The 26,507-nt window shown below is 39.7% G+C and overlaps 1 protein-coding gene across 11 annotated transcripts in view; it reads left to right on the top strand.

Annotated features, from left to right (window-relative positions):
* Positions 1-12,653, top strand: part of kcnma1a (potassium large conductance calcium-activated channel, subfamily M, alpha member 1a) — a 148,513-nt gene extending 135,860 nt beyond the window's left edge. For 7 of the 11 annotated variants that reach the window (XM_030070885.1, XM_030070883.1, XM_030070884.1 and 4 more), the window contains 5 exons: positions 2,160-2,354; positions 2,893-3,011; positions 3,573-3,797; positions 5,996-6,024; positions 7,838-12,653. In XM_030070885.1, the coding sequence (XP_029926745.1) occupies positions 2,160-2,354; positions 2,893-3,011; positions 3,573-3,797; positions 5,996-6,024; positions 7,838-7,989 (720 nt within the window). In that variant the 3' untranslated portion in view covers positions 7,990-12,653. The remainder of the gene's footprint in view (positions 1-2,159; positions 2,355-2,892; positions 3,012-3,572; positions 3,798-5,995; positions 6,025-7,837) is intronic. The other 4 variants (XM_030070890.1, XM_030070887.1, XM_030070886.1 and 1 more) reach the window with 1 other exon arrangement.
* Positions 12,654-26,507: the final 13,854 nt, after the last annotated feature.

Raw genomic sequence — 26,507 nt, 5'->3', positions numbered from 1 at the left:
TGATTATAACTCTTTAATTTTTTCAATTTTGCTCCACATTGTAATATTTATGATTTAAAATTTTAGTTAATTTTAGTTGTTAATAGCCAGGATATAGTCAGAAAATAGTCAGAATTTCAGGAAACAGACTTAGTAGATCTTTGTCCTACTGGGTAGCAGTTGCGTGTTGTTGCACTGGAAGATGCTGAAAGATGAGGGCAGGAAGTGAACAACTTTGAAGTGAGTCAGACTGGAAAGATGCACCAGAGCAAACTGAAGAAGGCAGCAACCCTAGAATGCAGCGAATGAAGGTTATTTTATTTGTGCAACGTGCAAATGGTCATCCCACTTCTTTTGCAAACAACGTCTTTGACGATAATCGTGTTTGAGTGATAATTCTTGGATATAAATAAAGAAAATATTTGTGTATATGTATCAGTAGTATAGCTGGGTGTTATTATGAAGGCTGCATGGCAGTAAAATGATGCAATTTTGCAAACTTATCAGACTGTTATAGCAACTTGTTATTTGCCTCTACCTGCTTGGTTATCACATCCACATTATTAATGATTGTATTTCAAAATTTTCATGTGAATAAATATCTCATGAAAGCACAAATAGTCATTCCTACTGTATTGTTACAATATCAAGGTAACTGGTGAAAGATATTTCTGTTTGACTTTGTTCATATCACCAAGCCCTAATCAGTAGTCACTAATAAAATGTAGAACATTTCATGAACACTTTGGAGTCTGTATAAATTAACATACCCTCTCTGTAAAGGAAAAAATGGGGCAACGTGAGCGATAACTGGTATTAGATAAAGAGCGCTGGCATTAGGAATAGGCAGAAGTTGGTAAATGAAATGGCACATTGATCAGACATCCCTGCCATCTCCACTGACATCAAAAGGGAAGTTGTTGGCACCACTCCTCATATAAAGTGTTATGAATTCAACTTTCAAGTGCCTTATTAGTTTTTTTTTTCTTTTTTTCTTTTTTTCCCTTTTTTTCTAACAAGGTAAGAGCTGGAGATTGGATTAATATCAGTGACCCAAGCTGGGCTGTAACAGGCCAAAGAATCACCCTTTCATCTTTTGACAATGTCATCACTGCACTAAAGATAAGATAAAGGAGAGGGAAGGGGGAAAAAGTCCTATTCTATGCCTCATTTTTCCTCTCCTCTTCTCATGGCCAACTGTGTGTTTCCCTTTGGTGCTGTGATGGCTTAATTCCAACAGCTCTCTTGGTGAGTGAGGGGTTAGAAGGGTGCGGAGAGCCGAGCCGAGCAGGGAGTAGAGCAGGCGTCAGCTGTAGTCTGGCACTGGTCAGAGGTGAGGCCAGCTAATGGACAGTGCTCATCCATCATGAGGCTCCGCAGGCCTGTCAGGAGCCCAGGGAGGGGAGCTGCCACTCTGGTCTGGCTGCCGAGTGACATCGCCTGTCTTCACACACAGGAAAAGCAGGTCCTGATCGGCTTGAAGGACAAGAGAAGCTGACACCCGCAGAGCGCAGCCCAATCACTGTTTGAAAGGGGAAGGGGGGGTCATACAGTGTGTAGTAAAGTGCTTGCAGTGTACAGTGTGCAGTGTACAGAAACAACAGTACATCACTATGCTTTCCTATGGTCCATAGAACCAAGTGATGATTGAGCATCCCATATCAAAATGATCGTCATTGTACATCCATTATGGGAGAGATTCCTCAACTATCAGTCCTATATTCCCTTAGCTCATTCTATGGTCTAAACTCTTGACAGTATGGTTGTATTGTCAGGTTTTTCAGTTACGTATAGTGAGAGATAAAATCAGATTAAATTGTTCTCTGAAAAAAAAATACTGTTTTAAAAATTAAATTGCTATATCAGTTAACATAAACATATTTATAAACATAGGGTTGAGGGGACATAGGTCTGTCTCTGAACTTGGTGAGTAAATGTGTCATGATCAACATTTTGAGGCTGTATTTACATTGAATAATTAAAGCTGCTGAATATGTAGCATCATACAGTAGTTCTCTGTCATTCCAGCAGCCTGTCTGCTCACCTCCCAGTCAGGGCTATGTGAAGCGACAGGCTGAGGGTCTAGATAACAGGGTCTGTGCCATCTCACCACATCTGCCACCTCTCTACTCCTGACTCTAATGGCATCTGCTTACAGATATCCCTTCCTATCTCCCCAGACGTACTTCAATGATAATATCCTCACGCTGATTCGGACACTGGTCACAGGAGGAGCCACACCAGAGCTGGAGGCTCTGCTGGCTGAGGAGAATGCTCTCAGAGGAGGCTACAGCACACCACAGACACTGGCCAACAGAGACAGGTGTCGCGTCGCCCAGCTAGCCCTCTACGACGGGCCCTTTGCCGACTTGGGGGTAAGTGGATGTTTAAACAGAGATGACACGTTTTGGCACTACCCAGCAGCACACATCTGGCCGCCTCCGCTCCTCGCGGCCCTTAATCCGATGTGAAGAACAGTGATCACGCAACGCAAGCCTTAGTGGGTGGAGAGAGAAGAGGGGTTTAGAGTGCACAATGAAAACCTCTGAAAAAATTCCAAGAGGTTTGTGTTTAATTGGTTACGACCTTATTTTTCTAGTTAGTGTTAAATTTTTTGTTGTTGTTACAATGAGATTCCATTTCTGAGGTGGAAGTGCATGCTAAAATGAAATGAAGTAATTTTGTCATTCCCTGGATGAATTATAATATATTTTCAAAACACTGCTCATTGTTACACTCCGTGTTGCCAAAATTTGGTAGACCCTATGCAAAATGTCCTCTGCAAGATGTTGTATCCATCTTAGCAAAGTGCAGTATTTTATTTTCTCACAACTTTACAAAGAATTGTATTTGTTGGAACTGTTCATCAGGCATAGCTAACACACATGGTGTCTTTGTTCTGTTGTTTATCAGGATGGCGGATGCTACGGGGATTTATTTTGTAAAGCACTGAAGACATACAACATGCTGTGTTTTGGAATCTACAGATTAAGAGACGCCCATCTCAGTATGCCGAGCCAGTGCACAAAACGGTACAACATCTGCATTCTCTCAGTGTCAGAATGAAACATTTTAATTTTCAAACTTAAACATTTAGGTTAATTATTGACCTTGTTGTAATGTCTGTCATGTTATATAGCCAGGTGTATTTGACTATATCTAAATACATACTTCATGTAGACTGCCCATACTGTAGTAAACATCATGCATAGATACGGTATTAATATAATATAAATATCATATAATGTCCATATTCCATACATTTCTCTTTGCTGGATTGCTGGATGGATATGTGGGTCAGTTTCAAGATGGCTGTTGGTTTCATCTATTGCTCTCATACTAGAAATCCTGAAACACCGACATGTTTTCATTTAATAATTCTATGTATAATTGTACATTGTTTGGACCCCCTGTTTTTAACCTGATTATGTAAACCCCTGTGTTATATCAGTCAATAAATTCTCATTTATATCCTATTTTTCTTTGCTGTATCCTTTTACTATCTGCCACTGCAATGAACCTATTTCCTAACCAGGACTATTGATGTTTCATCCTGTCTAATCTCACCTTCACCTCATATGTTTTTGTTCCAGATACGTGATCACAAACCCACCGTATGAGTTTGAGCTGGTGCCCACAGACCTGATCTTCTGCCTAATGCAGTTTGACCACAATGCAGGCCAGTCCCGGGCAAGCTTGTCCCACTCTTCCCACTCCTCCCATTCCTCCAGCAAAAAGAGTTCCTCCGTCCACTCCATCCCCCCTACCAACCGGCAGAATCGCAGCAGTAAGACCCGGGAGGCTCGCGACAAACAGAAGTACGTGCTCACAGACAGGACCGGGACATGTGGGATACATTTAGTGGGCATGTTTAGTGTATTACGCCAGATTGTGTTTTATCTGTATCTAATGTGTATCTAAGGTGTGTCTGTATGAGATTGTGTGTGTGTGTGTGTGTGTGTGTGTGTGTGTGTGTGTGTGTGTGTGTGTGTGTGTGTGTGTGTGTGTGTGTGTGTGTGTGTGTGTGTGAAAGAAGGTATATGTAGAATATGATGACACATGCACTGTTGAATACTGTACGTTGTGTGTTTGTGTTTTGTTTGTGTGATCTGTGGTCGGTGTCCATGCCACGTTTGTGTGTTTCCTCCATAATCATCTGCATGTGGTCTTCACTCTCGCATAACAGCTACCATTACATGGCATTAACAAATTGGTAAACCCAATATCTAAGTAGATAAAGACTCTTTTTACAAAATTTTGTTTGCATGTACAATAGGTGATATGTTATTTTTTTGGCCCCCACACACACACACACCTATATATACCTCCCAAAAGAACAACTTTTTTCTTTTCATGAACCTGTACATTTTATGCAGTGGACCCCTTGGAATTTTTTACCATCTAAATTCCTCGACACAATGAACGTTGTGCAAAACATTGTGCAAAGGAGAAAAGAGAAAAAGCCAATTTCTGTATGGCTACTTACTGCAATTCTTGATACAATTACAATTGTAATTTTGATTTTGATTTACTAGAACTGCTATTATGCTAAATACATATTTTTGTAGTCCTGTTCTTTTACTGGATGGGGACATAAAGCATTTTAATAAAGTTTATTTTTCAATATACACCATTGTTTGGCAGTATAAACTCAGATACCTCAAATTATGTAACTGTAGCAGCTGAGCGTGGTGCGGTCAGTGCAGGTAAATTTCCTCCATCACATTACCAGCACCATCCCCAGGTTACACAAAACATTTATGGTAAAATATATATCTGTCGTCATGTCTCCCCTAAAATATTTTGTTATAGAGGTGGCTTGGTCTGGGGTGTGTTTTCAGCAGCATAGATGCTACTGAATGATCATAGAAAAATTAATGTAATATTATAGGAATACTACAGACAGCAGTGTGTTCTGTGATCCTTCTGCTCTTCTGTGACTACAAGTTGCTACTTGTCACTTTGATCGTGAAGGTGACACTACTCTTATAGAATACATAAGCTACAATATAATGTGGAATTGAGTATTCATAGTATATAGTTTAGAGAATATAGATTGAAGCTGACAGAAGGGCAACACGGAGAAAAAGGCCCAGTTACAAATATGCTGCTGCTGCTTCAGCACCATGGACAGCACCATGGATTTATCAGTACACAGCACAGTGAGGCAACGAAAATAATAACACAATACACACATCCAATACGTCTTCTCGTTCTACCTGTTTTATCTGTCATAATATTCAGATGTTTTGTGTCTGACTCTTAGAGTATTAACTGTTTGTTTTGTTGAAATTGTGCTTTGGTATCTGTACACATTTGGCACTCATGATCAGAACATCACAATCATGGATGTAATGTATTGTGATTGGTTTAGCTGTATTATCTATACCTGATGATAATAATAATAATAATAATAATAATAATAATAATAATAATAATAATCACATTTGGCCAACACTACTGACCCACTGTTACTCATAAGATCATCCCTCATGAGCAGTGTTGATATTTTGTTATTCATGGTGCATATGTACTGCTTTATTATTGCATGTCCATGTTGGTAGCCCTCTATGGTAGACTCTTATTTCCCGTTCTGTTTATTATTATTATTATTATTATTATTATTATTATTATTATTATTATGTGACTATATGAAGAAATTTAAGATAAAATTTTATTTTGGTGAAATAGTTTGACCTACATGCTACTTATTCTGTCCCCAAAATATATGTTGATTTGGGAGAATAAATTAATACGATATTTATTTACTGACTTTTGAAAGGGTGAAACTTTCTAAAAGCATGCAGATTTGTTACAATCGTGCTCACTCACTCAGAGGAATGAAGAATTACTGAAGGGTAAATGAAAAGCCCTTTTCAATACATCTTAAAATTAAGATGTATGACGCAGAACTACTAAAAGACTAATAGAAATAGCTATATGTCAGTTGTGTATTTGCATTGTAGACTGTAAATACTACTTACTTACAGTAGATTACTTACCTCTCTTTCTGAAGTGCAACAAGGATGAATAGAATGGGCCAAGGTATGCAAGTTAACGATTCTGCATGACTTAGCAACCTTTACAACCTTTACAATCATAACGATGTCTTTTGTGGATATTGTTATGACAAGGGGAGTTTGTATTCTTTATTTTTTTCTTAAAATCTTAAGCAAACCATGCCTCAGTTTAAGTTTTGCTTTCATCTGGAAAGCAAAATGTCTGCTGCTTTTCCTTCCTCGCCCCTGCCATGATCAGGACCATCTTCACATTGCATGAGGTTGACTTTACACCCCCTCCCCACCCACACACACACACACCCCGCCCCCTTCTTTGTGCTTTTACCTCAATTATTGATCTCATTTGATTACACAAGTTTTATTATCCTCCAGACAGATATTTTCCCCATCATTTATTTCCATTTATCATACCCTTTTCTGATTTATTTCAACTTGAGATGGTTTGCACTGTGTGAGAGATTTGTGTGTTTGCACATCTTCCTTCCTATTTGAATGCTATCAGATGACTGTAGCAGACTCAGTTTTTGATGTCATATTTACACTGTCATGGTTGAGTGGGTTATTATTGTATCAGCATCAGCATAAACCACAGAGTAACAACATGTTGCCACAATCCAGACTATATAAACTCAAGGCGCCCAAGCCTTTGCAGATCCCACCTCACATGTAGGTCAGGCTGGTTCAAATCCCCCTGATGCAGCCGAATTGCTTACTTCTTCACAGAACTTTAAGAAAGTCTGCCCAGCCCTGTGCCATCGGTCACACCAAGAAAGTGGGAGGCGTGACAAATTTAAAGTCTAAATTGAAGGGGGATATGAGTCTCTAAGTTTGCTCCTTGTAACCCTGTGCACCTGATATGGTGGTTTGAGGCGACATCACTTACTTCACCGTATCAGCAGCAAGACTCAGGAAAGAGATGGCAGACATCTTGCTTCACCTCAGGCACAATTCCACACATCAAATGCCTTCGCTGTAACACATGGCCCTGCAGCCTTAAGCTTGCTGACACACACACAAGCCCCACACAAATGAACCTCCACACATGCAAGCAAGAGTACATGTACATGAGCCACACACACACACACACACACACACACACACACATGTCCATGCACATGCACATGCACATAAGGTTTGATCCACATTGCAAAGTTGAAATTTGATATTGGAACTTGGAAGGAAATGACATCTAGAATGGCATTGCAGATGCCTGCGAAGTGCCGGGAGAGTTTACAAACTTCTGGCAGCTGGCATACACCCTTCCCTTTGCTCATATCATGCCCAGAGACAACACCCCCATACCCGGGTGAAACATCTGAAGAGATTCCTTCCAAACTGACATATCCACCACTTGAAATCTGGCATCTTCAATCACAAAATGATTGTCAACATGAAATTAAAACACACTTAAATGTATGTTTTTAATGACATTATGTATGTTCTCAAAACACTTTTGGTTACAAGATAGTTATAGTTACATTTTAAAAGATGTAATCATTTGTCTAGTGAGTAATAATCCTCCTAAGATGAATGTCTTTTCTGTCAAAAATAGATACATGCTGTTTTGGAATGAAACTCTTCATGTTAGCATTCTGACAGATTACCTTCTGTGCTGCAGGTAGAGAAAATGTCTTGCCAACTTGAAAATGGCCAGAATACTTGACTGGAACTCACAGCTCTCTACTATGGTTTGATGCTGATTATGAAAAATGCAATGCAAAGCTACCACTTAAACTGAGGCAGTCTGGTTGTAAATAATCCTATGTCGGCAGTTTCAATCAATCAATAACTCTGCCTTTCTCTTCCTTTCCCTTCCTCTCTTGCCTTGTCCTCTTCAGAAAAGAAATGGTTTACAGATGAACCAGAAAATGCCTACCCACGGAACATTCAAATCAAGCCCATGAGCACTCACATGGCCAACCAAGTCAACCAATACAAATCCACTAGTAGTCTGATTCCACCAATCAGAGAAGTTGAAGATGAATGCTGAACACCAGGTCCCTTGTTGACTCATGAGAAATCCGGACGCTCTTTCAAAGGAGATGGCAAGAGATTACCTTTGAAGGAGGGATGATGATGATGATGATAATGATGGTGATCTTGAACTTTGGTGGTGGTGAAGACTGACACATTTCTCCTCACTCATTCTTCTGATCAAGGGTTGAACAGGAACACAAACTGGAAGGGACCTCCTATGTGTATACCTTTAATGTTACTTCCATGCTCTCGGACATTGTTGTATTTATTAATGTATCCATAGAGATGTACATAATGACAATCAAATAAGGATTGTACAGCCCCTCCCCCCTAGCACTTTTTTGGAATTATTTTAAGAGTTGAGAAAAAAAAAGAGTACTTCCTGTAATTCTTTGCAATAGTTCACCTCTTCGTGTGACCAGACTCCATGGCTAAGGCGACTGGTTATTGGAGGATGAGGGTTGCAGCGATAAGCTGATCATATCATCTCCCAAAGATCCACCCAGATGTGTCATGTCAAACCAGCTGGGCTCATCAAGCTCACATCTCCTGTCTGCTTCTGTTCTATTTGCACTAAAACTGATCGAGTTACTTTCAACAGAACAACTTGAAAACATCAGATCCCCCTCCCCCCCTTAAAATGTCTCTGAAGGTGTCAACTGGAGAGAGGAAGGGAGGGCTGCTCAGCTACGGAGGCATATGGTCTTGTTCTTAGGTTGGAGCATCATGTCATTGCTTAAGGTATGCTACATCACCATTGAAAAATCATGTTAAGTGAGTGCATTCCAGTCCTGCAGAACAAAATCATATTATAAAACAGTAGTCTGAAACTCAAGAGTTGGTATATGCTGGCTGAGAGCGAGAACCCTGTATCCACATGTCTTCTGTTGATATGTCAGATATATCATGATATCTGTGACTCTGTTTCAAGCTCCTATCGCATGGTATGTGCCTGAGCCCCCTCTATAACAGATACAGTGCAGATGATCAACTTAACTGAATGCATGAGAAGGATGGGAACCACCCGTCCTCTCCCTCATGCCTTCTGGAGCGTTTACGGTATGTACATGCCGTGTGTGTGCGCATCGCAGCCGCCTGTCCCTTCTGGTGTTGCGCTGATTAGTGCAGTCATCGCCCCCATCAACATGTATGTGATGGTGCGCCTCTGAGGGAACAGCATGTGGGATCAAAGCTCTAAAATGAAATTCACGGTGGAACAACAAGTCGACCAGTAGAGATTTCAGATTTTCTAACTAAATTATTTGTGTTGCAACTAAAATGGAACCAAAATCCCCAACTATGATTGAGCCGTGCCAATGTGAGCAGCAGCTAAGTGCCCACAGTTGGCAGAATTGGGATCATAAAGATGAGAGAAGTATATCATCTGAATGTCCTGTCTGTTACACATTTTAAATCCATGTTTGAATAAGGAAAAATGCCACATATTGCGTAATAGTGGGCATAAATGGGCCCTCCTTTGATCGGAGCCACTGCCTGGCACAGGGTTGGCACAGAGGCAGTAAAGAGCTTGGATGTTCTCTGTCGCCAGTCCAGATGTCACACACCTCAAAACTCTCAGGAGTTGAGCAGCTGCATTCAGTCCCTGTGTTCAGTAACACGGGGAAAGCTCAATCATAGTTGGATGGAAATGGAACCATGCCACAGACTGCTAGTAAGGACACTGGAGGAGAACCTGTGTTCTTCATGCTAGCCTGTGTGCCACAAGAGTGTGTTTTGCACATGGTTAAGGCATTGTTAGATCCAAATCTAACCGTGATGTTGATGAAGGCTTGCGGAGATAGCCTTGTACTTCTGAAAAGTAAACTTCACTACAGATATGTAGTTGGATTTATACATATGAACATGATTATTTTTATCCATAAACATAATCATTTTGTACTTATTTTTATAGATGGCAACCCTGTGAAAAGTGTTATAGTAAAAAAAACAAAAAACAAAAAAACCCATGAATATCATTAATTTAAAATGCATATCAAAGGATTCTGTGTTTAAATATATCATCATCTACTTCACATCATGCTAAAACAAAAGTTGTTTTTTTGTTGTTGTTTTTTTTGTTTGTTTGTTTGTTTTTAATCCTCTGTCCCCTCTTCAACAAACTGCATCCCTCTGGAGATGATCACAGTCTAACAGCGCTGACTTTAGCCCAGCGGCTTTGCTTTGTTGAGTGCTTGTAGAAATAATCAATATCAGGTTCATCTGAAGGCTCTTCGGCTGCACAAATGAACCATTTCTCAAATAATGTGTCTACTGCTAAGCATCCTCATGAGTGAACATACAAACAGAAAGATAGGTGCAAAGAGAGATGTCAACTTGATTTTCAATCGGCATAAATTGTGTCTACTGATAATCTGGAAGCTAGGTAGCTGGATGATCACTCTTAAATAGCATGGAGTCACTCCCTCTGCACACAGGCCAGTTCATTTGTGATGTTTGACCTAAATTAGGTCCCCAGTGAGGAACAGGAACTTTTGGTGTGCATGTGCACTTACTGCACAGTGTGCTGATGTCTACTGCAGAAGTGCAAAATGAGAGCAAAATGCAACAGGGAGACCATTTTGACCATGTTGCGCAAAATTATCCAATAAACCAAAATAATCTACTCTTTAAGCTGTAAAAGAAAAGGCATTTCTAAAGAGGCATTTTGGAATGGCGAAAAGAGGATAATATTGTGCTAAATATCTTGTGTAAACTCAACCCGTTATATAGACCACATCTCTTTCTCAAACAAAACGATCTGAGCTTCAATGTCCGTCTATTGGGTGTGGTGCAACTATACTGGAGCCTCATACACATTGTCCTGAAGTGAACTTTTGAACTGTGATTACATTGTTGTCACACTTTGTAGCAAATAGATTTCTTTTGAGAAAATATGTGAGTTAAATGTATGTATAATTGGGTTGTTAATGGCATATTTGCTAGCCTGAACAATAAGGAACTATTAATATTTGATAATGGCAATGACTCATTATACATAGAAATCGACAAACTGATTGTTATGTTGAAAAAAAAAAAGAAAAAAAAAGAGAAACGTGTATTTTGTCAGTTAAAGATCCTGTCCTGGTTCGTGTAGAAACAAAGACGATTGAAGTATGTGACCCAAGGAAAAGGCAGGCGGAATTTGACCTGGTTTATCAGCCATCACAAAGATGGAGGGTAGCACGAATTCAGCAAGGTTATCAAAAGACAGATCACCCTTAATTTTACTGTTCTTATGAAATTATTTTATTACAGGGTTTACATTCCATTTTGTCAGCTTGTCATTATTTGTTACCATAATATCCGTGCATTGTTACAAACTGTCACAAATGCTTATTATTTGTTTACAGAGTTTTTTTTTTTTATTATTTTATTCAGAGGTACTTAAAGATTGCATTACTCAGAAATAAAATGGTACAAATCGCAATCCAGTATAAACAGGCATTCACAAAATAATGCACCATTTCATTTCATTACACTTGATTACTGTGCTTTTTCTACCTGTACCCTCATTGTGCGACTCATTCAGGCTGGAATTATTCACAACACTGGACTGAGAAATGTCTCTCTTTCCAAACATGTATAGCATATCATATTTCTATTAGATGTTTAGGTCTTTGCATTGTATACCTCTAAAGTTTTTAGAGTGTTTTTGAAGTGCCATGAAGAGTTTAGTTGAGCAAGCATCCTTCAGTCATTCAGTTACACAGGCTCACTCTGAGGGAGCTGAGTTCCTCAGAGAAAATGGGAGTATCCAGTGTGTGAATGGTGTCTTATGCTGGCATGGAGAACATCCAAGCCATCAATGCCTCCATGCCAGTAAAGTGCCAGGCAGTGCAGCGAGTCAAGAGAAGGGCCCATAATAAGTCCCACTATAGCGAGAAGTGGCATTTAGGAGGCCAGAGGGGCCGCTGGGGCAGATGGATATCTGCCCCTAGTCGTCAAATCACACATATCATACCTACTGTATGCTTGTGTACTGTCTGTGAGGGAAGATGCATATTGAGTTGTGTTATGTTGTGTAGTTAGATATGGATGACTGAAAGATGCACAAAGGGAAACGTGGCCACAGAGGCTCCGTGCCCATAACATCAGGAGTGTTGTTGTCCACTTAATAAATTGAAGACTATGACGCGTCATACATTACTGTTACAGTATGTTGCATTATTTTTGTTAATCTATTTTTTTGCTGTAAAGGATGGATATAATAATTTATTTGCTGGGAATTGTACTAGATATAATAGAATATATAATACTTCGGGGATGGGGTGTGGGATTCAAGTCTTAACAATACATTGAAATTGCATTTGGCAATTTTTATGTTGCTTTTTTTGAGGAAAAAAGAAAACTTGCAATTTTTGTTATTTTTTCTTTTTTTGGCTGCCTATCAGTTCAGGAAGAATTCAGGACATTGCTCTCGCGTATCACATATCGGATTTGTTGGCACATCGTCATTGCAGGAAACAGGAGTTTGACATAGCAGTCTAATTAGTTTGGATTTGTTCAAGTTATAATGGATAAATGGATTATTTGATGGTGCTGAGTTGATCTACCTGACTCTGTCAAATATAATCTGCTGATAAATATACTGTCTTGTACAAAAAGTTTGTACATAGATTGTACATGGTTTCTTTTTGTATTTTCTCAAATTAAAATGGATGTATTTGTGTTCTAAAACTGGAAATTGTGCTCTCTGTTCATTCCACCTCCAGAGTTAATTCAGCCTAGGCTCAGGCTTATATCTTATAAAATTGAATATCACAATATTTGCAACTATATCCAGTATCTTCTACAATATTGAACCAATAGGCATAGATAAGCACAGGTTATGCATACCAATTTTGATTTAGGTGCAAGTCGTGCATTAAACATTTAGTTTAGCTTAGAGATTTATTAAGAAGAATTTGCAATAAAATAAATGGAATTTTTGAACTTTTGAAAATGCTCATTAGTACTGGTTATTGTGATGGTTTGATAAGACAATATTATCAAATAAGCATAGATGATTATGATCACATGACAATTTTGATTAATGTTCAATTTATCTACATAAAATATTTAATTTTTCTAAATGTGAGGTCGATGTCAAAATATTGGAGTAATATTGAATATGGTTGCATTTTCATCAGACAAAATTGTGATATTCAGTTTTGGATGGTGCCCAATCCTAATCCAAAGAAATGTTTTGCTCTTTTTTTTTTTTATTTTACCACTTCATTTTAAGAATAACATTGACAGTCGCTTCCTATTTTATACAGTATTTAGTATTTTGGATCACAGAAAAACATGATAGAAAACATGGGGGTCTTGGCGGCACACTTGACCTATGTAACTCACTTTAGCACTTTACAGTCTACATGCAATACTTTGGTACAGTAAGACACCATGTACCAGACTATGTATGCATCGACCCTGCGTCTGACCTTGACTCTCACCAGGGAACGCTAAGATAAATGTCTATTATATTTCAGCAATCCGATGCCTGTGGAGGGGTCGATGACCCTGTGGTCCAAGTAACACCGCCAATCCTCTTATCCATGGAGCTGTAGCGTCACCATGGCATTAGTCTTGATTTACGTTTACTGACATACTATTAGCTGCTCCATCACTTTCGCCTGGCAGGCTGTCAATCAAAGGGGATCCACAGTGATGGGTGGGAATAGAATTTGAAGCACATTCCATCCACATTGGCATGTGTTCAGCTCATATATCTCCATGGTGATGGCAAACGTGATAGTAGATGAGGAAAGGACATCACACCAGGTATCTCCTGCTGTGCTGTCATGTCCGCATAGTGTGAATATTGATAACTCATATCGGGCTTAAAGGTGCACTATGCAAAATTGCCAAGGGTTGATTTAAGTGAGGACATTCTGACTCAACTGACAAAAAAATGGTGGAATAAGCATGTTATTTGATGGTTGAGTCTATGTGGTTCTCATCTAAAGCCCAATTCACTGATTAATTACGTGCCTAGTCCACATTTTTTATTAGTTGAATCCTCATTTAAATTATAATTGTTATTACTGTTATAATTATATTTTAAAGTAAAAAGATTTTGTGACTTGTTGCATGAAACAAACATGTTCGACTGCACTGGTATTATACACATCTTCATGTCATATATTGTAAATTCTATGTTGCCTGTGTGAGGGACAGAGATCTCCTCTGAGGATCCTTCAAACATGAACAGCACCAATTCTGAAGCGTTATGATGAGGCAGGATGAGTTTTCAGGCACTGGCCCACTCCTTTCTCATAGTGTGGAGTCGGTGAACGTTTCATAAGTCTCTGGGGCCCGGCCTGCTCCACCTCCTCGGTCCTCAGTTGAAGTGTGCAATTTCACACTCTAACGTCAAACAGCTGGACAGAAGGAGAATGTATGACCCACCCTGGCATTTGTCCTCATTTCTCTCTCAAATGTGCAAACACTATTACCCTTGGGTTATCTCAAGTGGTGTGGTGAAGATTCGCAGCCTCTCCTCTCGTCTCCGCCAGACACACCATCAAAACACGACAAGCCACAGGAACAGAGTGGGGGGTAAAGACAGAGTGAGGTAGAGGGGGAAAGCGATGGAAATGGAGCAGATGTTTGTGTGGCTGTTGATTTGTAGCCTGATAAGGGTGCCACACAGGCAGCTGGAATTGATGGCTTGTTAGTGAGGACGGGCCCCTCTGTGAGATGTTTTCAAAATGATTGATTTACAATAAAGTGGCTCCGGGTGTGTTCATGCAGGCAGAACTGATGCAGATCGATCCCACTGAAATTGATTGATCAGCCATTTAGCTTGGCAGTGTGTTTACCGAACGAAATCATGCAGGAGTCTCCTCTAGGCATCTCTCTCCTATAAAGCGAAGGAGAAATGCCACCTCTGGGCCTGTCTCATTGCTCTGGTGGTGGCAGCAAAAACAAGCCATATCAGAATATGAACCATAAAAATGTAATCATACAGTGAGGAATACTGGCATAAACGTTTACGATTGTGTACTTTATTCTGCTATCAACGTGTCCTTCTGTGACTTGGAGATACTGAGCCTTTAAAAACAATGTCTTACCTGCTCTGTGCAGGGGGAGGAATGCTGTTTGCCTTATCACAGTGTCACATTGAGACTTTCATGGGGCGGCATAGAAATAACTAATAACAGCAGATTTCAGTAAACGAGCAGCTAAGAAAGGCTTAAAGCTGACATGCCAACAACCTTTACCTGGAATAGTGCTGTCGAGATGACTATCATACACAGAAGAGCCCCTGAGTTTCAGAGAGCCCTGTTAATGGACAATATCAAGACTAACTACAATTTTGCCAAATAGTGCATGTAAGAGTTGCCATGTAATGCTTTATTGGTAGTTGTATTTATGGATTGCACAAGAACAACATTTATTGTATGACCTCAATGACTCTTCCTTACTTCCCCCTGTCAAAACAAAGCTCTCCACCACTTTGCTGAGGACTTAAATCACCTGTCCTCAGGCACCTCATCCTGTTCTTTGGATAATTGCCGATGAGAGCAAGCCTTTCCATTATCACGACGGCATGCAATGGCCCCATCATGTTCCTTATTAACGATTTTACACAGTTGGTCGCAGCGAGAGGGTGTCAGAATGCCAATAATATTTACCGTCTGGTGTGAGGGCTATTCAGGGGAGGCTGAGGGCTGCTGCAATTGCCCTGACAGAAGCTGACAGCACCCTGAACCTGAGATCCCTGCAAATCAACCCAGCAGAGTGTCTTCTGGAGCTGTGGCACGCCTGTGGACATGAAGTCAACGCAACATTTCATATCTTCAGGCCTTTTTCATTTACATACATAAACAAACTGATGCTGATAATTTTTGTAACAAGAGAATACTCCCATAGTCAATGAATGCAGCACACATCACAGTATCGCCCAAAAGTGGCAAGGACCCCTTAACTGTTCCTCATTTAGACCTATAAGCCTTTTAGACCATGATTATAAGATCATTACTAAACTATTAGCCTAAAGGCTTGAATCTACTCTGCCTAAGATAATTAATCCAGTCAGGTTTTATTAAAGGGAGATATTCCACTGACAATATAAGGAGACTTGTAATAAATTACTTGAACACCTGGCAGAGGCCTTCTCTTCTATTGTTAGATGCCAAGAAGACCTTTGACGGATTGAATGGAACTGTTTTTCTGTTTTATATCGATTTAATATAGGCCATAATTTCATTAATTGGATCAAATCAGTTTATAACAGTCCTAAAGCAGTAGTCATCCCCAGTGGTACACCTTCTAACTTCTTTTTGTTAACCAGAGGAACAACACAGGGGTGTCCATTGACACCTTTGCTGTTAGCAATTGTGATCAAACCATTAGCAACGTGTCCAAGCCAATAATAAAGGACTGAAGATTGATAACAGCAGACACAGAATATCTCTGTATGTAGATGACATAATTCTTTATATAACAGATCTAGAAAATTCAATATCATATTTGTTTAGTACAACAGAGCAATTTGGTAGATATTCAGATTTTAAATAGATAGATAGATAGATAGATAGATAGATAGATAGATAGATAGATAGATAGATAGATAGATTTACTTTATTGATCCCAAACTGGGAAATTTTAATTTAAGATAAATTTTAATAAATCAAATGCTTGTCACTTACATACTAACAGAAAACATGTACAAATCTTGTCCTTTTCAGTGAACACTGGGGTGGCGTGGCTCAGGAGGTAGAGTGGTCGTTCGATAACCGGAGGGTTCCCGGTTCGATCCTCGGCTCCTCCAGAGTGTGTCAAAGTGTCCTTGAGCAAGACACTGAACCCCCCACCACTCCTGATGGACAGCTAGGCGCCTTGCATGGAAGCCTCAGTGGTCAGTGTGTGAATGTGTGTGTGTGAATGGGTGAATGTGAGGCAAAAACATTGTAAAGCACTTTGAGTGGTCAGTAGACTAGAAATGCAGTCCATTTACCATTTACCTGGGAATGAATATCACTCCTCACCTAGACAACCTGTACTTAGATAATATTTATAGATAATATTAAATTGGATTTGTGTAAATGGTCCATGTTGCCGTTGTCTATGCTAGGAAGAATTAATGTTGTAAGAATGAACATTCTTCCAAGATTTTTTTTTTTTTTTTTTTTCAAATGGTACCACCTTCAGTAATTAATATGGTAACATGGTTTAAGTTTTTCAGTTCTCTTACATTTATAAAAAGCTTTAACAAGATAAGAAATATGGATCAGTTTCACTATGTCAAACTCTTTTTTGGCCTGGAGAACCTGTGCTAAGAAATATGGGATAGCTACTGGTATTTCGATTTATTCCCCTATCCATCACAACCCATATCTGAAGAAGTATTCTCCAATAATCAATATAAGTGAGTGGAGAAACTTGGGTATAAAACAACTTAAAGATTTGTTCAGTAACAACATGAAAACAAAGTCATTTATTGAATTTAAAACACAATATGATATTCCTAATACAGATTTCTTCACATATGTACAAATTGAAAATGCCATCCTGGCATTTATGAATGAAAATTAGAGTAGAGTTTTGATTTAAATCAAGTAGATGCATTATTCTCCTCAATAACAATTAAAGGTAAAATTGACAAATTCTATGAAATATTATGCAGTGGATGTAAAAATTTGGGGAAAAAGATCTGGGAACAGTTTTGGTTGGTAATACTTGGCAAAACATCTTTTAAAGGCTGTACTTCCCTTTAACATGCAACAAAATCAAGGAAGCTAACTTTAAATTTATGTGTTTTGGCATTTTGATTTGTTGAAAAGTTTCTGTAATCTGATTCAGTCTTTTGCTAAATCAGTTTTGAAGATAGAATTTGATTTGAATCCCTGCCTTTATTTACTAAATTATGTGCCTGACTTTTATTTAGATCCAAGAAAATGCAGGCTATAATCAGCATAACATTCTTAGCAAAGAAATGCTTTTTTATTTTGGAAAAAATGAATGATAATGTTTCTCAACTAAATATTGTAATTGTTACCTCTACAGAAATTAAGAAAAAAAAAAAAAATAACAGAGGACACATTTTCCAAGACCTTTGGTTCTCATTACTTTCCTATTAAAGAAATTAAATAAATAAATAAATAAAATTCCAGAAGTATTCAGTAACAGACTTGGAAAAGTGAAGGACCTCAGCCTGAATGAAAAGATAGCATAAATCACAGAAATATTATTATACTGCTTTTTATAACTCCATAGCTGTTTTTTATGTTTGGTGTTATATTTATTTTTTTTATTTTTATATATGAATTTTGATTGGATACAGGATTATCATTATTACTGTCTTATTTTACTTATTTAAGTGTATTTGTTGTTTTAGTGGTTTTATTTATTGGGGAGTGGGTGGGAGTGGTGTAGGAGGGAAATGCACAGTGTACTGTTGTATTTCATTGTTTACTAAATGGCGCTGGCCATTGTACACATTGCGACAGTAAAAAGATGTGGAAAAAAATACACAAACGTGTATAATCATGAAGACATTTGATCCAGGCAACCTCTAAGATCAGGTTTGAAAAAATAATGTCAAACAAAGAGCTTCAAAATGGAAGCTTAAAAGGCTACAAGCATTGTTTGTTGTTGTTGTTGTTGTTTTCTGGTTTCCCATTGAGAATAAACCCTGCATTTGAGATGTCATTATGAGTCATTTAGCAAATCAATGAGGTACAACATTAAACAAAATAATTTTCCAGATGAAGTGTCAGCCAGATAAATGAAAGTGCTGGCTTAGGAATATTGAGTGGCCTCAGTCAATCCATTCAGTCCATAACGATTTCCATAACACTGATGGGGAACGTGTTGACACCAGTTATAATGTTTGCCTTTAACCCCACAGGATTTCAAATACCAAGTCAAGCATCACACACACACACACACACACACACATGCACACATATAAACACACATGGACATGCAATCACATACAAACCTCTAGTTACACTGTATCATTTCACATGCCAACTACATGTGTGTGTGTGGACCTGCATATGAGAGAGAGTGTTTGTATGCGTGACAGAGATAGAAAGAGAAAGAGAGATCCAAAGACCAAGCCCCATCCCAATTCAGCTGTGATAATAGTTTCCATGACGATGAGGCAGGCTCGGTGCATCAGTTGTGGCCCAGATAAACAGTGATCCTTTACCAAAACAAGAAGGTCATTACAGCAGCTTGTCAAATCAATGCCCAGTGTGTCCAAGTTGATTAAGCCATCTCCCCTCAGCTCTGACACTCTGTCAATAGCAGCGGGCCCACAATGCAGTGCTGGGTGGGGTGGAAAAGCAAGGTGGGGGAGGAGGTGCTTTCCCTCTCGCCGGTGTCACGCGCATGCACACACACACCCACACACACACACATGCACACACACACACACACACACACACACACACACACACACACACACACACACATACACACACACCTACACATACACACGCACAGAGCTCAGATGATTGGAGTGAAATACCCATCAGTCAGGGAGCTGAGGTGGACTAATGATTCCCTGTGCTGCCTATTAGAACTACATGACAACTCAATCCTGTTCACGGAAAGAGAAATGGGGGAGGGAGTAGCGGGAGGCAAGAGGGGGAATAAAGAGACAGAGGAGGAGAGGAAGAAAAGAAAAAAGTGACCTTGTAGCAGCATCATTTGAGGCTGAATTAAATTGGCAAGAGCAGCTAATCTTTACCTGGGGGCGATTAACAGAATTAAAGGAGAACAACAAAGGCACAGGGGTTGGGTTGTCTCTTTTTTTCTGCCTGCTGATGCCATTTGTAATTTGTGTCAAATGTCCACTTTTGGAAAAGTTGGTGAATCTTTTCCTCTCTAATCCCGTCACTCAGAGCAATTTGATGAAGTCCCTGACATACAAACAAAAGGAGATATTTTCCGGTGGAAAATCTGAGGGCAGGCTGTTATCGCGATTTATTATGAAAGATTGTGTCCTCGAAACACATCGTTTGTGGTGCCATTTTCAAACGATTTCATCATTTTGAATACACTAATAACAATAACATCCTGTCACATTGTATTATTGAGTCTAAAAAAGAAAGTTTACTCTACAGTGTGCCAGCTTATGTATAATTTCTTAAAAATGTACTAAAGTTGTGCGGTGAAAACCTTTCCCTCATTGCAGAATAATGGAATACTGTTGGTGGGAAATGAAGTTACTACAAGTTTAGTCACTGCACTTTGTTTCATAGCCTTTCTCTTCTCACAAGCTAATCAATATGTTTGGAAAGACAGACAAGGTTAGGCCTATCAGCCTGTCTGAGAAAAACAAAAAACAAAAACAAAAAAAAAACAATTTCTAATACCCAAATGCTAAGATTCATGGCTGAACTTTACCCACACATTGAGGAGAAGAAGCAGAACAACCAATAAACCTTTAGCTCAGGGACATTCAAACCGACCTCAGTGAGTAGATCAATATTTTGTGCTATTGGCATTAAATCACCATATGCATATTGAAAATGAAGAATGGTTTGTATAGTTTCTTGTGAGAACAACTCCGCTTTCCCTGAAGATACAGCATCATCGTGATTCTAGAACTGCAGTCCATTAAATCATTCAAAAGGTTCATTACTGTACATAACTGTGGACTCTCTGAGATTCAAACTGAAATATGATTGAATAAAATCTCTCAATCTGTGTTTGGATTTCTCTTAACATTTCAGATCAGATCACTAAAATCAATATAGAAATTGCTGCAGCCTCTTTTGTTTGAACTCTTGGGTTTTTGATCATCAGAAGTAATGTACCAGTTGAGTAAAGCCTATAGTGAGCTCCACCAGTCAGAAGTAATGTATGAACACAACACGCAGCCTTAGCTCAGCTGGCTTTGTTCAAGATGGTTGCACGCCAGAAAAACAAGTGGATTATGCTCTACTGACCAATTTAGAACCATTAAAAGAGACAAAGAAACATTATGCCACAAATGCAATTGAGTCTATGCATTAACGCAAGCTTTTACCAGTAAAATATCAATAGTGTGTGTTGAGTTTGGCCGCATTGCAGCAAAATTCCTGTGACTGATTGAGTTGGTAGGTTTTTGCTGTTATTTTAATGCAATTGGTGTTTTTCCCCTTTTATTTGCCATTGTTTGCATAGAAAATATATAGACAAAATATGATATCTATAGGCTCCTCTAATTCAGGGAGCTTTTATGTCTTGGTCTGTGATATTACTGCTATTTACTTTACTTTCACATATTACAACTACCCAAATTTCCTCTTAAACAGCTACACTTGAGAAGACAAATGAAAATCAATAAGCTACCTTAACATACTCCACAGAGGGAGAGGTAGAGAGAAAAGAACATACTTGAAACATGAACATCCACCCACTGACCAGCAATATTACTTCCATAAATGCAGGATTAGATGCTTACCTTCAGAGTATTCATGATTCAAGGATTTCATTTGTGCTCAGCCCTACCCTGGGGGGGTCGTTCCCAACTGTCCCCACCACCATCTCTGTGTCTTTAAAAATGGCCCCAGAACAGATCTCTCTCACCTTTTCCTCACCATTAGTCACAACCGTGTGTCAAAAGCTGACTGCTTCTGTATGTCATTGTCATTGGCCAAGGCCAAGTCAGCCCGTTTGAGCAGCTGCCCTGCAGAAGACCCTAGAGATAGGATCAGAGCACCTGAGGAAATACCACCAAGCCTGACATGCAACGCAACACAATCCCCCCTCAGGTCATACCACTCTGGGGCTCATAACGTGTGTATTCACATGAAACTTATGCACATTGTTTACAGTTCAAAGACATTTCGGTTCACAATAAACAAAATTCCTTTCATTTTTGATATGCATGGTGCATTCCCGCATCCATATTTCCAATGACGAGCTTGAACAGCAGTAATACATTGCGACAGCCATCAGTATGAAGGAGTGCAAAATCCCCATCACTTAGCTCAATGTACAGTGCCCTGTTTGTTCAAGTATTTGCTTGAGCCTCAATGGAGTCATACAGAATTGCCCATGTGACAAAATCACCCGTCTCTCCTGAGGGCTTTCCTTGTTCTTGCTCATGTTCAGTTGTTGCCCCCGCTCACCCTGCCCCCATCCCCATCCACACACACACACACACACACACACACTACAACCCCCACCCTCAGGACCTGGTGGAGAATGTGAGTAAATGCCAGAATTTCCAGGGTTTTCCTATGAAATGTCTGTTTGTCCAAGTCAAGCATGTAAAATCAATGGGTGACACTTTCTGTCATGTTGAGCACTGCTGTAGGGCCCGAGGGTGCAAACATTAAGATGCAAACGTTACATGCCCTCTGCCTATATACCACAGCATGCAATTGTGCTCTCTGCCAAAAATGTGATAGTTATTATTTTGATGATGTATCTGAAGCGGCAATATAGTATGTGTTTTATGTTCACTTGAAACCATGCAGAAATTGTGAAGTATGGGATCATGCTTTATTATTATATGTCTGCCCATTTTTGTGAATGTCCCTTCACAGTAATAAAAGAAAACCTGAGTGCTTGTACTACTGTATAGTGTTTACTCGGAATACTAATATTTAAAAACACCAGTGTCACAATTTTAGTCCAAAATTGCATCATAAAACGTAACATTGTAAAATGGAGGGGGAAAAAAACAACATGTTGTATTGTCTTACAAATGCGGTGTCAATGCCAAATTTAAATTTAGCATTGACACTGACAATAATTAATATTCATGAGATTGTGACTTTGTAGCGCCTCAGGATGGTTAAATTAATTATGCTAACAGGGTCATTTAACTACTTTATTCAAAGCAAGTAATTCTCATGCAATAAATGACACAATAATTACACACACAATCTAACAAGAGGACAGTGACAAGTGGAAGAGTGACACGCTTATCTACATACAGTACAAAGAACACGTGTACACACACGCACACACGTACAAGGAAAAGAAAAAAAAATCACGGAGCTAAAGCACATGATGGCAAGTTAAAATAACAACAAATCCCAGCTAACAGAGTGGCTCATCCGATGCAGCCCTGCTCACTACCAGTAGTAAATATGATTTGTTACCACGTGTTATTATTTAGCGTTATTCATCTTCTCTGTCAGTCGCACATAGAAGGGTAATAGAAATGCCAGCACGGTGGCTGATTTACTTAGTAAAATTTTCATCTCAAGGCTTGCAAGGCATGATTGGAGTCCGTAAGAGTAACGGGAATTCATGCATTATGTAGGCGAATCTGACACGACCTTGAGACTTCTCAGTACAGACCATATATTACCATCAGAGCGACCTTCCTGTCCTGAAGATACATCTGATGTGTTTAAGGCTGTTTTACAATGCATTAGGAGGGCTTTACATGTGCTGAGCTCACTTTATTTGCTCATACATTTCACAGGAAGAGTTTAGTGTCAAGCTGATGGCGACCATTCAGAGTGACGGAGCCGCTTGAGGAGACAAATGAGCCTGAAGAAACAGACTGAGGCAGTGGATAATAAGCATTTCTAAGCACATTCCCAGTTTCCTTTTCATTTCCCTCAATATACAGTACATTTGCTGTTCACCCAACCCTTGCTGATTCCTTCCTCATCATGTATGCTCACCTGGTGAAATTGATTGACCTGCATCCTGAAGACAGAGAATGGATATGATTTTTCCCACCAAGTGATGCGGCATCAGGATCAATATTCTCACTGTTGGTTAAGCTTTTGCAACCTTTAGAATATCAGCTCCCATCGATTCCTCTCACATAATTGTCCGCATTTTCAAATTAATTTTTTTTTTCTTTTGAGGCAAGTACATGCCAGTGACATTTGAAATGCCTCGCGGTCTCACTGTATGACCCAGCTGAAATATTCAACGTAAAGGACACAAAACACAGATCCATTATCATGTTATTCTTATTGTCCACATCTCATTCTTTCTATTATTTCACCTCTGTGCTGTAAAAATGTGGAGAGAGCGAGGCCATATTGTATTACCATATAAAAAGGCCCATAATTATAGGGGGGAAGATGACAGTTGTTCCCCCTATAAGAGGAAATGATAAGGGAGTACCATGCTCTGTGAAAGAACAGAGTCCATTTTGATATAATTGGCAGTGGAATTATTTATGACATTAATTGCCACATTATCGACTGGCTGTCAGCTCTTGTGTCAGTCTGTCCATCTTTCTTAGCAGAGAGAGCCAGCTCAGCCCAGTGCCCACTGACAAGCTAATTACTACAGCACAACCCTGAATGACAAATGTTACTCATCTGAGACCGGGCCCGGAAATAAGGACCACTTTTCCCCCTCGGCTTCTCTGGATGAAGTGAGACAGCACTGTACTGCCAAATGTCTTCAGGTGAAAGAGGGAAAGGGCTGGTGTCAGAACTAAAGACAGAGAGAGAGGGAGAGGAGATATTTAGAGCTGGGGGACAGCTAAATCTAAATCTCACCTCATCCTTGGGCCTGTTGGCTCGTCTGCTATCAGTGGCCATCTGTCACTCATACAGACAACTCCTTTTTCCCTTCCTCTCCCTCCTTGTAAATTTGCATTAGCTCATGCCAATCAGTCATCATGGCCGAGGCCTGATATCTAGTGACGGGATGATTGGCCCTTAGTTCTTCTGACAGGGAGTCACTCATTTGTGTGCCTTTTGGGGAGGTGAAGGGCGCCGTGCCATCAATGTACTGTAGAGCCTTGAACACTAAGTTCAGTGATCATATGCAAATAAATATTTACATATTTTAAAAACGGAAATGTTAAAAGGCATGGTAAACAAAGCATGTGAGCATTTTATATATATATATATATATATATATATATATATATATATATATAAATTTGTGTACCTTTTCTTCTCACAGTGCATACACACACACACACACACACACATAGCCCTGCATAGGTAGTAGAGCGGTCGGTGAGGCGAGTATAGTGGAATGTCATTGATCTGCTCTGATGAAGTTGTGTGCCATTTGTCCAGACAGGAAGTTCCTGATGGCCAGCAGCAAGAACACAGCTGAGAGTCAGGCAGGGCATTGCCTGCAGGTAGACCTGTGGTTCTTACCTTAATTAATCTACTGGCCGTGATGCCAGTCATCCCATTCACCCCCCTCCCTGAACACACACACAAGCACACGTCAAGCATATGTCTACCCTTGGTGGCACTCCCCGCCCATCCCATAATGCAGTTTGTGTTGGTGTGGCAGCTTGGGATGCGTTCCTGACGAGGATAGGAAGTGACACACACCAAACTCGGTGTGTCCTCCAGCCAGCTCCGGTGGCTCGGGGCCTGTCAATTCCAGCTCCGTCAGTGGCACTGGCTCAATGGCAGTGCCTGTGACACATGTCACAAAGTTTTAAATGTCTGCTCTTTTCAGCAGGATGGCTGGGCGCGCGCAGCAGCCAGGGGAAGGATGACATTTTGTGTCGCGTGGGGGGAACTTGTTGTGGCTCCCCTCTTCCTGCCTCCTCCGGCTGTCAGGCCCAGTTTCCTCTGAGCATATCAAAACACAGACAAATAAACCTTGTCATTTTGAAACGCCGGCACTAGTGACCAGGCTCCTGAACGGCATGTCAGCGGGAATATGGCCACACAGTCCCGTAGGAAATGGTGTACATGCACATGCAAGCACGCACACACACACATGCGCACACACACACAATCATGTCAATAAACACAAATGCTTAAGATAATAGAAATAAATGCACACTCAGACATAGAGACAGGCTGAGTGAACAGACATTGTGTGAGGCTATCTCTGACCTTTCCTTCATCTGTCTGTGGATGATTGATGCGCTGTACTGAAGCTCCACATGACTTCTCTCAAATCCCTGCTATTCAGAGCCTGTCCTCTCCATCTGAACACCATGGCTTATAAAGGTGCATCACCTGCAAGGGTAACTGATTACTCAAATTACTGTGATTGAGGTACTTTTTAATGACAGGTGCACTGTCAAGTATTTGTACTTTACTTAATTATATATTTGCTTTTACTTACCTTCATTGTAAGTCACATTATTAAGAGAATACCAGATGTATCGCTCTCTTTAATCATCACAAACTGGACACTGAAACTGACCACTGGTGGAGGCATTCACAGTGAACAGCCAGTTAGCAGAGAAGAGCTCACGGGTTTCCACTTGCTTTTGAATTATATTTTGTGACTTTAAAAACTTCAGTGAAAATAATCAAGTTTCATATTTCTTAAACAGAAAGTTAGTAACTTTGAGCACATGTTAGATGGGCTATATTTTGCTTTAAGTGCATTCTCACAGCAGTAGTTTTACTTCTATTCAAATAAGATTTCATTTTAGTACTCTTAGAGAATGGTGTACTGGCTGGGTCTTTGAGACTATAATGACAACCAACCATGCCCATTAAAAGGAAAAAAAAAGAAAAAAAAAATCACTGTGATGTAAATCTGATTGCTTTGAAACAGTGCACCATGGGAATAAATGTTAAAGTACAGGTGTAGCTTCAGTTGTGTATCAGCTGGACAAGAGAAACATATCAGCTTTTTAATCCAGTGATGAGACTCAGCTAAAACACACTGTACAGGGGTTCAGCTATA

The sequence above is a fragment of the Myripristis murdjan genome, chromosome 15 (genome assembly GCF_902150065.1).
Source record: "Myripristis murdjan chromosome 15, fMyrMur1.1, whole genome shotgun sequence".
Lineage (NCBI taxonomy): Eukaryota > Metazoa > Chordata > Actinopteri > Holocentriformes > Holocentridae > Myripristis > Myripristis murdjan.
This window is presented reverse-complemented; position numbering and strand designations above follow the sequence as displayed.